The 14,840-nt window shown below is 43.3% G+C and overlaps 1 protein-coding gene across 1 annotated transcript in view; it reads left to right on the top strand.

The window, feature by feature from the left end:
- Positions 1-14,840, top strand: part of TTN (titin) — a 286,732-nt gene that overhangs the window by 418 nt on the left and 271,474 nt on the right. Inside the window, 7 exon segments of the mRNA XM_033167307.1 lie at positions 2,122-2,225; positions 7,616-7,819; positions 9,682-9,969; positions 11,072-11,163; positions 11,255-11,502; positions 13,296-13,635; positions 14,301-14,444. Coding sequence (XP_033023198.1) covers positions 2,135-2,225; positions 7,616-7,819; positions 9,682-9,969; positions 11,072-11,163; positions 11,255-11,502; positions 13,296-13,635; positions 14,301-14,444 — 1,407 coding nt within the window. The 5' untranslated portion in view covers positions 2,122-2,134.

Below are 14,840 nucleotides of genomic sequence, written 5' to 3' on the forward strand. Positions count from 1 at the left end.
AGGTCTTTGTAATAGTTGGCTAATACGTCTTTAAATGTGCTTGAGTGTGAAAAGCTATTTCATATACTGTGTGTGTGTATATATATATATATATATATATGCCTGTTAAAATGTCTGGTTAACTTTTAATGCTTCCAGGGAGTGCTCAAGGTTATATTGCTTGCAGATAAATGGAGATGCTCCCAGAATAGCTCTGATAAAATGCACATGGCATCGGCTAGTCGCTGATGACTTTTTAAGGGAATCAGCTGCTGGGGTATCCGTTACACTGCAGATCTGGACCACTTGCCTGCTGTCAGTCAAACCCGGGGTGGTTATTTTTGGAATGTGACATTTCACAGGCATACTTTCGAAATACTAATGATACAATAAGTCATATAAGATTACCGTTTGGATAAACAGCAATTTCCCCCCACTACTTTAAGGCAGAGAAGAAAACAAATTGGCGTCTGAAACATCTATGCTATGGAATTAAGTCACTTTAAGCAGTCTTTGCTTTCTTTCCTTTTAGCTCAGTTCTTTCTGCTTTCAGATAATGTGAGGAACCCAACTTGGAAAATGACGTCGTAAAGTCATTTAAATATTCTCAGTTTAAGACTGAGCGTTGCAACGAATTCATGTAAAGGAATTCACTTGCTAGAAATCTGGGAGTTGCAACTTTTTAAGGTGAAAGGGGGCCCCCCTAATGGTCCATATGCACAAAAAGGCAGCATGTTCATATTGCTATTATGAAGCTTTCTATTATTATCTCAATCGAATTCTGCTGTCTGAACTCAAGATAACCGAGAGAAATAGGCCTCCCGTATGCCACTAGTAAAATCTCTGGTGCCTCAGTTTGTAGTTTTGTGGGAATTCATTAAAGATATCAGAATACTGATCTTGCCTCTATTATGACAAATCCAACAGGCAAGTAAATACAGAGGGATATTAAAGGTCCTGCATAGAGTTGAATTATTACATGACTATATGCTTTTCTTATGTGGTTTGCCAGAAAGTGAGGACATTGTGTTTTACCAACAAATGTTTTAGGGGTGGGGTGGGGTCAGATTTTTGCACCTTCCCGCAGTTGTTCAAACCATCAATGTCAGTTATCTTATAGCCTAGCTCACATTTCACAGCTCCTCGCTCTCTAACCTAGATTCAACTGTGCTGCTTGTATGTTTTCAAGTACATTTTTATTCTGCTTCCCCCCACCACTTCCAACAGAGTACTGTACATCTTTTGCATTTAAAGGAAACTATCAAGCATTCTGAGGAGGTTATTTTTAAACACTTCTAAATTACCAAATAGACCGAAGATTTCCAGTATACTTTAATGGTCACTCATTTAAAGGCACGTGGAATGGGGAAACGATGCTAGCACTTTAGGGCAGTTTTGTGATTTTGAATAAAATCATTTCCTCCCACCCTCCACCCCTCCATTTCCACTTCTGATTTGAGAAGGGCTTAAGGCAGAGCTTTCCAAATGGCGCATCGCGACACGCTTGTGTGTCGGCTGCAGCGTGTAGGTGTGTCGCGTGAACGCTCCCTGAGTTCATTCCAGAGCTGGAAAGCCGAATTACTGTGTTGCGAAATGATGCGTGTCTAAAAAAGTGTGTCACCAACATGAAAAGTTAGGGAAGCTGTAGCTTAAGGAATGCAGCAAATGTCAGATGATAAAGCAATGGCAGCACGAGATAGGAGGCTCTTAAGCAGTGTGCCTATTTCCATTTGGCAATATGGACTGTCCTTCCTTGGAGATTTTTAAGCAGAGGTTGGATGGCTGTCTGTCATGGATGCTTTAGCTGGGATTCCTGCATTGCAGGGGGGTTGGACTAGACGACCCCTGGCATCCCTTGCTGCAACTCTATGATTCTATATGCAGCACCCTTTAAGCCATTTGCAACCGGGTCACTGACTGTGCTAATCAGAGCTGTACATAGTTGGGATAATTACAATGCATCAACCTCCATAAAATGCTGCTATTAGGGTGTGACCCAGTCAAGAATGTCATTCGTGGAAATCACTCCATACAAAAGTGTAGGGCATAGAGTTTCACGTCACCTGGTCGTGCTCTCTATGCTCAGGACTTCAGAAGGATCAATGTCTCACATACGCTTTTTATTTCCGTCTTTCTTTTCAGAGTGCCTTTAAAGATGTCAACCAAAGCGCCGACGTTCACGCAGCCGTTACAAAGCGTTGTGGCACTGGAGGGTAGTGCCGCAACCTTTGAGGCTCACATTAGTGGTAAGGCTTTTATGTCGCAATCACGGCTTCCCATTGCTTTTGCTGGTTTCTCCACACACCATGGTCAAGGGGAACAGTGTTTCTCCTATGTATCAGATCATCTGAGGCGGGTGTTGGGGGTGGGCTTTCTTATATCCCCTCTGTTTCCACCCCACACTGGTCCCCTGCCTGCTTGCACTGGGGTGGCGGCGGTGACTGACTACACTAGTGGTGGACCACTGAGGGAGGATCAGATGAAAGGTTGGATTATTAGGATTATTATCAGCATCAGCATCAGGGCATTAGGTGCCTTCATGGGGTTTTAGCTCCCCCTATGGCGCAAAGGCATGAAACGTCAAAGGCAATATTGGTTCTTCCACCGCTGACGCCTCAGTTTGACACCACATGATTCCATAAGAACATAAGGAGAGCCTGGTGTATCGGGCCAAAGGCCCATCTAGTCCAGTGTCCTGTTTTCACAGTGGCCAACCAGATGCCTGTGGAAAAACCCTCAGGCAGGGCCCAAACACAAGAGTACACCCACTTCCTGCAGCTTCCAGAAACTGGTGTTCAGAAGCATTACTGCCTCCACCGATAGAGGCAGATACTAGTACTTCTCCTTGAGTATCCTTTTTCCCCTATCCTGAGGAGAACTTCAGCCCTAAGCTAAAATGGGGGGAATGGACTGCTTCAGCGAAGACTTTTCCTGTTAGTTGGTAGAGTGAGAAATATAGTTGTCAATGTACAGCAAGGTTTTAGTCCAGGCATCCCCAAACTGCGGCCCTCCAGATGTTTTGGACTACAATTCCCATCATCCCTGACCACTGGTCCCGTTAGCTAGGGATCATGGGAGTTGTAGGCCAAAACATCTGGAGGGCCACAGTTTGGGGATGCCTGCTTTAGTCTGACCATTCACATTCCCGTGCGGACTACTTTGCATAATTTATTTACCACGCAAAGGTTTCTCACACACCATGCATTTAAAGGACTCTAATACCTCTTTCACAGTTCATTACTCCCACCCAAGTAATCGTGGGAACAGAGGTTTGTTAGAGGGTCTGAGAGGTAGTTTTTTTGGGGGGGGGTTAATTCAACAGTATATACTATATACAGTCAAGGTGCACCATTGTGAAATAATTCAGTTAATTAAGTCCCTTCCTTCTCTGTGGGTTACAGTTTAGCAGATATAGAACCAGTTCACATCATGGTAAACTGGTACTACATAGTAAATAATGTACCCCGAACCTGTCTAAATAGGGCTCTTTCGATCCTCCCTGCTTGCACTGGGAGGAAACAAACCATGATCCTTGGCTTATGGATTCACCCAAGCCAGCGTTTGTGGTTTGTTTCTCATTCTGAGAAAGTGCAGTTGGTAAGCCAAAAGCAAATTTTGGCAAGAGATCGTGGTTTATTAGAGTGAAAACTTAGAATAGTAGAGGTGAAAGGGAGTCAAACCCTGATCTCTGGTTTGAATATCATGGTAAGCCAAGATTCATGGTTTGTTGCCTCTGCACAGTAGCAAGGGAGAACAAAGCATTAAGAGGAAGGCACAATCATGAATAAACATCTGTGGGTAACAAGCCATGGCAGCAGGCTATTCTGGAGGAGAGAATAATTGGGGCCTTGATGCTCTGCATCTTCACTCAGAGTGGCTGTCCAGGAAAAGCTACTTGCTGACTAGAGTGGGTGGTGGTGATGCAGCTGCCACAGGCTGAAATAACTGGTGATGGGATGAATCGGCAGTAAGCTGGTTTTAGAACGTAGAAGGGGAGCCCTGGTGGATCACACCAAAGGCTGGAGTTCCATTACTGCATCCCGTAAATCTTAAGCTTCCACGAAGTCATGCTCCAAAGTGGCCCAAATTCATCCAAGTCTCTGTCCACAAAGCCAGATTTCGCTATGGCAGGTCCTGTTTTAGATGTGCTGCGAGCATTTGCCAGGCCAAATGGGATCATGGTGCAGCTTATAGCAGCCCACATGTTTTAAAGTTAAGGGCCATATTACTGGAACTGAACGCAATGTGGAAATACCCCATGACTCAGAATACATACCTTAGGTAGATCATAGACCACATATTGGGCATAGGCAACATAATATATATTTATTCCTGTGCATAGCCATGATACATGAGCAGAACCAGCCTAAGATACATGAGCAGCCTTGCCTGGGCTCAGTTCTGTGCTGCTGGAGGTTTTTCCCCCACAGCCCCTCCTGCAAAGTCCTATCTGTGTGGCTTCATTTCCCCCTATGCCCCATCCTTGCTTACTCTAATTCCATCTTCTGAGCTAGAAACCGTATATTTTGCAGTGTGAGCCAGGGCAAGGCAGCCAATCCTTCTTGGGACCATTGATTTGTGCATTCACCTGTGGGAATCAATATTGCCTAACACTTACTGGAAAGTAAATTCTATTGCCTTTATATGCAAAGGCTAAGCTTGAAGTGTTGGTGGTGACACTTGAGTTTAAACATGGAACTGCCTTGATCTCTCACACACAAAAGGAAAGGGGCATTTTTAACAAAAGGGGCATAGAGGAATGCTTACCTCCCTGCAGCCCCTCTGCCCAAACACCTTTTCTCTCTGCTGAGGTCACTTCTAGTATCAGAACTCAGCTGTGGTGGGTGTGACGATCTCTTGGTCACAGAATCCGCACTCAGTGCTAGATTTATATACAAGCTCAGTTTAGCTGCAGTTTATGGCCTCTGATTATAAGGGGCCTCTATATACAAAACGAAATGGGTGGGATTCAGCCAAACTGTTGCATGCATGGGACCATGTTCCCTGTTCTTTCTCGGCAATCCCCAAATCAGCAATGAAAGGTTAGGAGGAGGTCCCATTGTGCAAGTGGATCATGTTCCTCAAAGCACATTGCCCACTTAGTACCATATTCCACCAATTCCACTCATTAAATGTAAAGGCATTTCATATACAACAAACAGGCCTATTGCAAGACATACCATACGTTCTAGTTAAATTGTTAGTTTTCAGTTGCATTCTCGCCTATGCACCAGTGTATATGCATGCACAGATATTTATGGTTTCTGTTGTGCTTTCTGTTAGAATGATACATTTTGTGTGTGCGTGTAACGGTCTGGGTCCTCTTAAACCTGACATAGTTTAGGACCTCAGCATGCCTTAATCTGGCCTTAGATGCAATGAGGTAAATCATAATGGGGGGCAGAGGGTTTCTCAACTGAGATCCTCTTTTGCTGTCAGAGTCAAGGTAGGGTTTGCCTGGCTAAAATAGACCTCAAAGGGTGATAATTCCTGTGAGAGGTCTGTGGGGTGTGTGAAAGTATCAAAGCTACTGGTGTTTGCATGGCTAGAATGTAGCCTATCAAACGTATCTAAGAGTCAAACCCATTGTGTCCCCCCATTTTTGCCTCTGGCCATGCCCACCATTTGCATGTGGCACCCAGAAGGTTGCACGTAAGAGAATGTGACTCTCAGTCTGAAGAATGTTCCCCACTCCCCATATTATGGGGTAAGATTCCTTTTATCCCTCAAATTTATTCCATCTCCCACATTCACTTGACTGCTTAGTATGTCAATGAGACCAGAGCATGGTGGCACAGGCAAGTGCTTGGAGTATTTTCCTAGGCTCTCTGTATCACAGGGAGAGGTAGTTTTCTGAAACTGTTTCTCTTTTGCTTTTGTCTCCAGTCCAATCCTTTGCACAAAGTAATCTTATTGTTAACACTAACTCACATTGCAATGTGTTGTAAATCCCTCCTTCCCCAAAGCCGCTCATCAATTTGGACAGGGCTGACAGTGATTCAGGATTTGGGTTTCTAATGCACTAAAATCTGTGAGCAATTTTTATCTCTTGAAATCTGAGCTCCTAAATCACCAAAGAAGCATAACTTCGCACTTGCAATTCTTTCCCTCTTGTCAATAATCAGGCATTTAAAATTTAGTATTTCTCTACCTATGATGGGATGCAGGTGGCGCTGTGGTCTAAACCACAGAGCCTAGGGCTTGCTGATCAGAAGGTTGGCAGTTCAAATCCCCACGACAGGGTGAACTCCCATTGCTCGGTCCCAGCTCCTGCCAACCTAGTAGTTCGAAACCACGTCAAAGTGCAAGTAGATAAATAGGTACCTCTCTGGTGGGAAGGTAAACGGCATTTCTGTGCGCTGCTCTGGTTTGCCAGAAGCGGCTTAGTCATGCTGGCCACATGACCTGGAAGCTGTCTGCGGACAGACGCCGGCTCCCTTGGCCTATAGAGCGAGATGAGCGCCACAACCCCAGAGTCGTCCGCGACTGGATCTAACAGTCAGGGGTACCTTTACCTTTACTACCTATGATAATGCAAAATAGGAATACAAATCTATATTTACAGGTCAAATGTTAAAGTTAGGTTGTAAACTGTATATTAATGTCAACAAATCAGGGCTTTCCCCCAAATTATCACAAAATATAATCTTTCAGACTACCGTATAAAACTGTTACTTTATGTATATTATACAACACATTTTTAAGTGATCACAGCACTTTTACATGCATCCACTCAGTAAGTCTTGCAAAAATTATGTGCTGTAGGGCCAGCACAAAACATTTTACTGCCTGAGGCAAAGGACAAAATGGTCTCTGCACCATTCCATATATAGAAGCCAATTGTGCTGGCCAGTTGAATCAGAGACTGTAACCTTCCGCTGTCCCTGAGGACAACAGCTTATATAGCAGGACAGGCCATATAGCACATGTATAGCTTATGTCCTCCAACAACGGGGAATGGTTGATGTGCTCAGTAACTAACAGTAGGGCTGGCCTTAGTCAGAACAAGTATCCCCTCATTACTGGTGGGAAGCTAAAGCTGACTGTTGCCTAGTATGTTCACAGAGATCCTGAGACTTGAAACAGGGACTTCAAGTGTTCTAATTTTACCGCCTATGCTGCTAGATATGGAATTCCCTTATAATACAACCACTTTATAGGGTATAGTGCAAATGTGCAAATAATTTCAACTCCTTCAGTTTTCTTGAGCTATCCCTTTAAAAAAAAAGATTAGCCTAAGCAGTTAATTTCTACTTGCCATCTAGGAAAGCTACCTTCTCATTGTCTGCATCTCAGCTATTGCTTCAGTTGAAAATTTAGATGGAAATATTGAGAGTTTATTATTATTATTAATTATTAGAAGGTGGAAAAAGAAAATTGCCAGATGGCTCCAACTGCACAGACAGCAGAAATGAATATTGACATGTTCTGGCAATCAAGGGCATGGCCAGCGTTGGTTTTCTCAAAATGCAATATCCTTCGAATCACATTCTTCTCGCCTTATCAGGATCTGAGGCCCTATGTCATTTGAAAACTGCATGGGCGACAATCAGAGATGTTTTGTGACCATTGCCACAGCCGCTATGGCAACCTTATTAACAGCAATAACGTTTTAACCGTCTTTCTCCTGCTAAAGGTTCCCCAGTTCCTGAGGTGAGCTGGTATCGGGATGGTCAGGTTATCTCTGCTGCAACTCTGCCCGGTGTGCAGATCTCATATAGCGATGGCCGCGCTAAACTTGTGATCTCCGCCGTGACAGCCGCTAACAGTGGAAGATACACCCTACAAGCCACCAATGGATCTGGACAAGCAACTAGTACCGCTGAACTACTCGTAACAGGTATGTTGCAATTAGGAGAATATCAACAGTTGGCACTTTCCTTCTGACACCTGTCAACCCAGGGAAACGACCCACAAATGCTACTTTTTAGAAGCATGAAACTAAGAAAGGCGCGCGAGATCAACACCATTAAGCAAGCTGCTTCATCTCTCTCCCCCCCCCCCACTTCTAAATCCTACTGTATTCAAAGACTATGTCATGATAAGATTATTCATATTTAGTTTACCCTTTAATCCTAAATACTTTTGCTTGGAAGTAAGGACCTGTAAACTATATGATACATGAGGCCTGCACACCATGTCCCCACGATGCACATTTAATTCAAAATAATAATAATACTAAATAAATAAATAAATTTCTACCCCACCCATATGGCTGGGTCCCCCCCCCCCAGCCACTCTGGGCAGCTTCCAACAAAGGTTAAAAATACATTAAAACACCAGTCATTAAAAACTTCCCTAAATAGGGCTGCTTACAGTTGTCTTCTAAACATCAGATAGTTGTTTATGTCTTTGACATCTGGTGGGAGGGCATTCCACAGGGTGGGCGCCACCACCAAGAAGGCCCTCTGCCTGGTTCCCTGTAACTTGGCTTCTCGCAGTGAGGGAACCGCCAGAAGGCCCTCGGAGCTGGACTTCAGTGTCCAGGCAGAACAATGGGGATGGAGACGCTCCTTCAGGTATACTGGGCTGAGGCAACAGATTTGTGTTCACTGGACCCCCATGAACCTTTTCCCTTGAAAAGGATATAAGTATCCAAAGAATCAAGCATTTGTGCCCATATAACATATTACTTTATGTATATTTATGTGTGTTGTTCAGCACATGTACACAGAATTTCCAAAAGGCAAAGTGCAGGTGTTTCAGGAGACAAATATCCTTACAGCCTGAGAATGTAAAGTGTCTGGGTGCATGTTTTGATCCTGACTCATAATTTGTGAATAATATTTAACATACCAGAAGCTACACTGATTTTAGTGGAACTACTGAACCGATAATGGGACTTGGGTGGCACTGTGGGTTAAACCACAGAGCCTAGGGTTTGCTGATCAGAAGGTTGGCAGTTCGAATCTCTGCGACGGGTGACCTCCCGTTGCTCGGTCCCAGCTCCTGCCAACCTAGCAGTTTGAAAGCACGTCAAAGTGCAAGTAGATAAATAGGTACCGCTCCAGCGGGAAGGTAAATGGTGTTTCTGTGTGCTGCTCTGGTTTCACCAGAAGCGGCTTAGTCATGCTGGCCACATGACCTGGAAGCTGTACGCTGGCTCCCTTGGCCTGCAAAACGAGATGAGTGCTGCAACCCCAGAGTCATCAGCGACTGGACCTAATGGTCAGGGGTCCCTTTACCTTTACCTTTTACTTAATTGATACAAAGAAATCCCTTTGTTTTCTGATCATCTCTGATGCTTTTCTTGTAAGAGTTTGCTACTGAAATGCTTCAGTCAAAACTGACACAATAATTTCCTCTGATTTAGTGACACTATACTTATAAATAAGATCAATGATATCAACGTATTAAAATAACAATAATTCAATTTTGTTGCCGCAAAGGTGTATAAAAGATAAAATCTGGGATTCCTTTGCTGGAATAATTATTGATAATATTTAATACATAGTTAATATTTTAACATATGGATGGGTGAACTCTGGCCCTCCAAATGCTATTGGACTTCCAACTCCCATCAGCTCGTGTGGCCAATGGTCAGGGATGATGGGCGTTGTAGCCTGATGATGTCTGAAAGACCACAGGTTGGCCACTCCTGTTTTAGCACAATAATTTTAATACAATCAATTAAAATGACCAGGATCTGGTCTTTTTTGTTCCCCTCTTATTTGAGCATGCTTCTTGTTCTTTAAACCACAGCTGAGACAGCGCCACCCAACTTTTCACAACGACTACAAAGCACAACAGCAAGACAAGGAAGTCAAGTTCGACTTGACGTGAGAGTGACTGGAATCCCTACACCTGTGGTGAAGTTCTATCGGGATGGAGCAGAAATTCAAAGCTCCCCTGATTTCCAAATTTTACACGAAGGAGACCTCTACAGTTTAATAATTGCAGAAGCTTACCCCGAAGACTCCGGCACCTATTCAGTAAATGCCACAAACAGCGTGGGACGAGCAACTTCAACAGCCGAACTTCTGGTTCAAGGTAAGGATAGATCAGAAGTGTGTGAGCCACACACAAAAAAAAACAAAAACAAACCCACGCACATACCTATTGTATCATCATGACAGTGCCTACGTGGCTATTACTGTTCCATCAACAGATCCATCAACATCGTGTCTCTCAAGCATTTGTAACTCGGTTGTAAAAAAAACTCACTCCAGACTGAAACTTATCCTAAATACCTCAGTGAAAGTTGTTTTGCTATAAAAACCCAGCAAGGCATGGTTTGAATTCTTATCTTCAGGGCTTGTCCTGTTGTGTATTGTCGCTTCATAATGACTCACTTGGAAATATGCTTACAGGCACTCCAGTGGGTAAATGAAGGTCTATGGCAGTTTCTTCTCCTCCTCCTCCTCCTTCCTCCTCCCTCCTCCTCCTTCCTCCTCCTCCTCTAGGTTGCTTGTAGCATGCACTCATCATTGCTGTTGTGGAATTATGCATATATCACATGAGATTCCCCATCAGGCTAGGGATACATGAGTAGGAACTTGTTCCCATGTGCGCATGGGTCTCAGCTGGACTGGGGGAGCTCTGCACAGTACCCAACTAATGCATTTCATCAGCAAAAGGATCAACAGGAATCCCCCCCACCACCACCACCACCACACACACTTCCTCTAGGTGCAGGTATATCCTTAGTTATACAGGTTAGATTCAAGGAAGCACATGAAACTTGGTGAAAGTGAGCCAGATATTTGGAAGCCACCAAATAATACTTTCACGCAGAACATATTTCTATGTTTCAGTCATTTTGTTTTTCTAGGCTTTATATGACATGCTGCCTTGATTCTGAAACATCAATGTCTTAATTATTATGCATTACACAGTTGGCCTAATTACATAGTTGTACAAAAAGACTAATCTTATATCAACAGTTCCCACATTAATTGTCTAGATGCCCAAGAAAAACAGATGGCAGGGTTTTGGGTTTTTTTGTTTTGTTTTCTGTTTTGGTTTTATTACTGGTGGTGTTTATATGTGAACATAAAAAATTGGAACAACAGATTTTATTCTCCCACGCACACACACAAAACCAATGATTGCTTATATTACAATTTAAGAGTCTGGTTTCCCTTTCTATTAGGTGAGGAAGAGGCTGTTCCCGCTAAAAAGACAAAGACAATTGTTTCGACTGCTCAGATTACACAAGCCACAAGACAAACTAGAGTTGAAAAGGTTTGTATTTTGCCAGGCGGGTTTACTGGAAGTTTTCAGGATGTCTGTGTTTATTGCTGCAGATTCTCCTGACTGTTTACTTGCATTGCAGAAGATAGAAGCCCACTTTGACGCCAGAACACTTGCAACTGCTGAGATGGTTATAGAGGCGAGTGCCACTGGGCAACAGCTGCCACACAAGGCTCCTCCGCGGATGCCACCGCGGCCTACCTCTAAATCACCGACTCCGCCAATAATTGCTGCTAAAGTACAGATGGCACGACAGCAGTCGCCATCCCCAGTTAGACAGTCGCCATCTCCTGTAAGACATGTCAGAGCTCCAACACCATCTCCAGTCAGGTAAACCACTCTAACGCCTGTACAAAGTTCTCTTTCTCCCCAACCTCCCTCCGGCTACTTTAATACAAATTGGAATGAGATACACAGAAAATGCTATGGCCTGGAAGCTGATTGTTTGGATGGGTGCATTTGGTTCCATGCCAGAAAGGGTTTGTGTATTAATAATAATAATAATAATAATAATAATAATAATAATAATAATAAATTAATTGCAAATGCCACATAATGGTCAGTCCACACTTGCAAAAATTCATCACTCAGTGTAGCAGCTCCTACTCTCTGGATCTCCCTGCTCACTGGCATTAGGCAATTGCCTTCACTGTATTCTTTCCAGCACCTGTAAAAATGTCTCTCTCTAGGCAAGCCTACCCAGACACGTAAAACTGGCATGTATCTCAATCTGCAGTTTTAGTCTATGGTGCAATTATATTGATATTTTGATTTAAAACAAACAAAAACCTTGTTTTAAACTTTAGTTTTTCTTGGCAGTTTTCATGTAGCCTTTGTAAACGGCTTAGAGATTTATTTATTTTTTTACAATCAAGCAGCCTGCAAATTTTGTTAAAGAAAAGTTAAATAAATATATTGTGTGTGTGTGTGATAGCAACGATTTTTTTTGGGGGGGGGTGAATTGCTTACTTCATAGATAACCTACCTCCGAGAAGCTATATAAATACAACATTGATGCAACAGTGTCCCCTGCAGGACACAGTTCTGCTTTTTTATTTTCCTCTGAATAAGTCGATTTTACAAAGAAGTATTGAGCCCACACTGCTGTTATTCAGAGTCTGATCGGATGTTAATAAAATCTGTAGATATATAGAGTACTAGTTCTAGATTTAATTAATAAATTAAATCCATTGATTTCATTTAGTCTACTTCAGGTTTGACTTAGGGTGGATCTACACACAGGAAAACACCCCACCCCCCCCACCCCGCTATAAATAAGTCATAAATTAAATCGTTATAACAAAAGGGAGGGAGGAAGCCATGTAAAATCGCATAGAAAAGTTGTGTGCTGTACATCACGGTTTGGTGTTGCATGTTTAAAATGCATTCAAAACACTGTTTTTTTGTTTTACTAATGTAGCTAACACCACTTAAGAGATCTAAACGGAACTAATTTCTTATTCTTGCACAACTCCGGCCTACTTACCCCACTTTTTTCCCCCTGATGCTAAATAATCAATATGCTTTCCCCCCTGTATTTTCAAGGCACCGGTTTAATTTACACTCCAAGTACTGAACATATTCCGCTGATTTCTTTTAGCACAAATACTATCCGCTTGTATACAGCATAGAGTATGGAAACCTGTGCAATCAGATCCAGATGTTTTAACTCAACTTTGCAAATAAGCCCACAAATTATCCTAGCCCGCAAAAGTGCTTACTAGCTTGCTCGGAGCTGGCAGAGTTCTTCCTCTCCTCCAGCAGCCTGCTGCATTTCTATGTTGGGTATAGGGGAAAGGGGCCTCCCTCCTCCGGCAGCCTCCTTGGCTTCTGTACTAGGTACTGAGGAAAGACACAGTGCTCCATACCTATTTTAATATCTTACTGGAAGCCACACAGAGTGGTTGGGCAACCCAGTCAGATGGGCAGCATATAAATATAATAATAATAATAATAATAATAATAATAATAATAATAATAATAATAATAATTCCAGTTTATTCACTCCCTTGCATGCAGTTCCTTCTTGCCCAAGACCACCAAGCACGTGCTTAAATACTAGGCTGCCCTCTTGCTGCTTTTGTTTTCTGTGGCATCAGCAGTGTGCTATGTTTATCCCACAGGTCCGTGTCTCCTGCTGGGGTTGGGAGGCTCTCAGTCTCCACCTCGCCCATCCGGCCTGTGAAATCCCCAATCTTGGTGCGTAAAGCACAGGCGGCGGCGGCGGAGGGTTCTGACGTCCTTCCTCCTTGGAAGCAGGAAGGCTACGTAGCCACGTCTGAAACGAGAATGAGAGACACCAGAATAACGACAAGTACTACCCAGATGAAGACTGAGGAGAGATGGGAGGGGAGATACGGTGTCCAGGAACAGATCACTGTCAGTGGCACAGCTGCAGCGGGGGCTGCTTTCGGAGTTGGTGCTGCTGCCACTACTGCTGCGGCTGCAGCAGCGGCAGCAGAGGTAAGACCTTTCTTCAGAAACATTGTGAAAGACCACAGCTCATTGGCTCCGTCTTGTGAGGCGTTGACAGTGAATTTGTCCCGTTCATGTAGAATTATGAGAAAGTTGTGCACCATTCTCTGCTTATATGGCAGTGGAACCATAATGTCTAAATAGGATTAAGTCTGGGATGGCTTACCTATGGCCCTCTCGATGTTGTTGGGCCCGCAACTCCCATAAGGCCCAGCCAACATGGTGGATGGTGAGGGACAGTGGGAGTTGGAGTCCAACAGCTTCTGGAGGGACCAAGGATTCCCATTCCTGGACTGAGTGCCTTCCATAGTTCCAGTTACAGGTGGGTAGCTGTGTTGGTCTGCCATAGTCGATTTCCAGTAGCACCTTAGAGACCAACTGAGTTTGTTCTTGGTATGAGCTTTCGTGTGCATGCACACTTCTTCAAATACACACCAGTAGCACCTTCACACGTGTATCTGAAGAAGTGTGCATGTACTGGAAAGAATTTCCTATTTTGTTTGGACTGAGTGGTAAGTCCATCTGCTTGCCTTGTGCTCAGCACCCATGTTGTTACATTGTTGTTGTTGTTGTTGTTTGTTTGTTTGTTTGTTTGTTTTATGCCTATGGGGGAAAAGATATGTCTTTTCATGTGACTCATTTGGGTCCCACAGGGCATTGAGAAAACAGCAGCTGTTGCTACAGTAGTTGCTGCTGTAGACATGGCCAGAGTGAGAGAACCTCATCCAAGCGCTGTAGAACAGACTGCTAAAAGGACAGCAATGACTGCAGTACACATTCAACCTGTCCAGGAGCAGGTAGAAGCACAATAAAACAGCAATATAACTCTCTATATATGTATCTATAACATCCTCTCCTTGCCATTCACACAACCACCGCATGAATCAGCAAACAATTAACAAAATACTAGCAAGCATTCCAGATAAGCATGTAATAATGGTAAAGAAAACCATCTGAATATAAACCATTGGGGTCAACTAATATAAATACACCAATCCATTTTATATTAATGGCGGGAACCAGCTAACAGTTTTTAAACCATTTTTATACTGTACAGATGCCCCAGGACTGATTTTAATAACCCCAATAAACAATGATTCAATGAGACAGTTTGGGTTAATCTAACATTAACTTTATCATACTGACAAAGGTGTTCCTAATATTTAACTTATCTTCCCACCCCCTGGGCTGAG

Source organism: Lacerta agilis, chromosome 1 (genome assembly GCF_009819535.1).
Source record: "Lacerta agilis isolate rLacAgi1 chromosome 1, rLacAgi1.pri, whole genome shotgun sequence".
NCBI classification, from domain to species: domain Eukaryota; kingdom Metazoa; phylum Chordata; class Lepidosauria; order Squamata; family Lacertidae; genus Lacerta; species Lacerta agilis.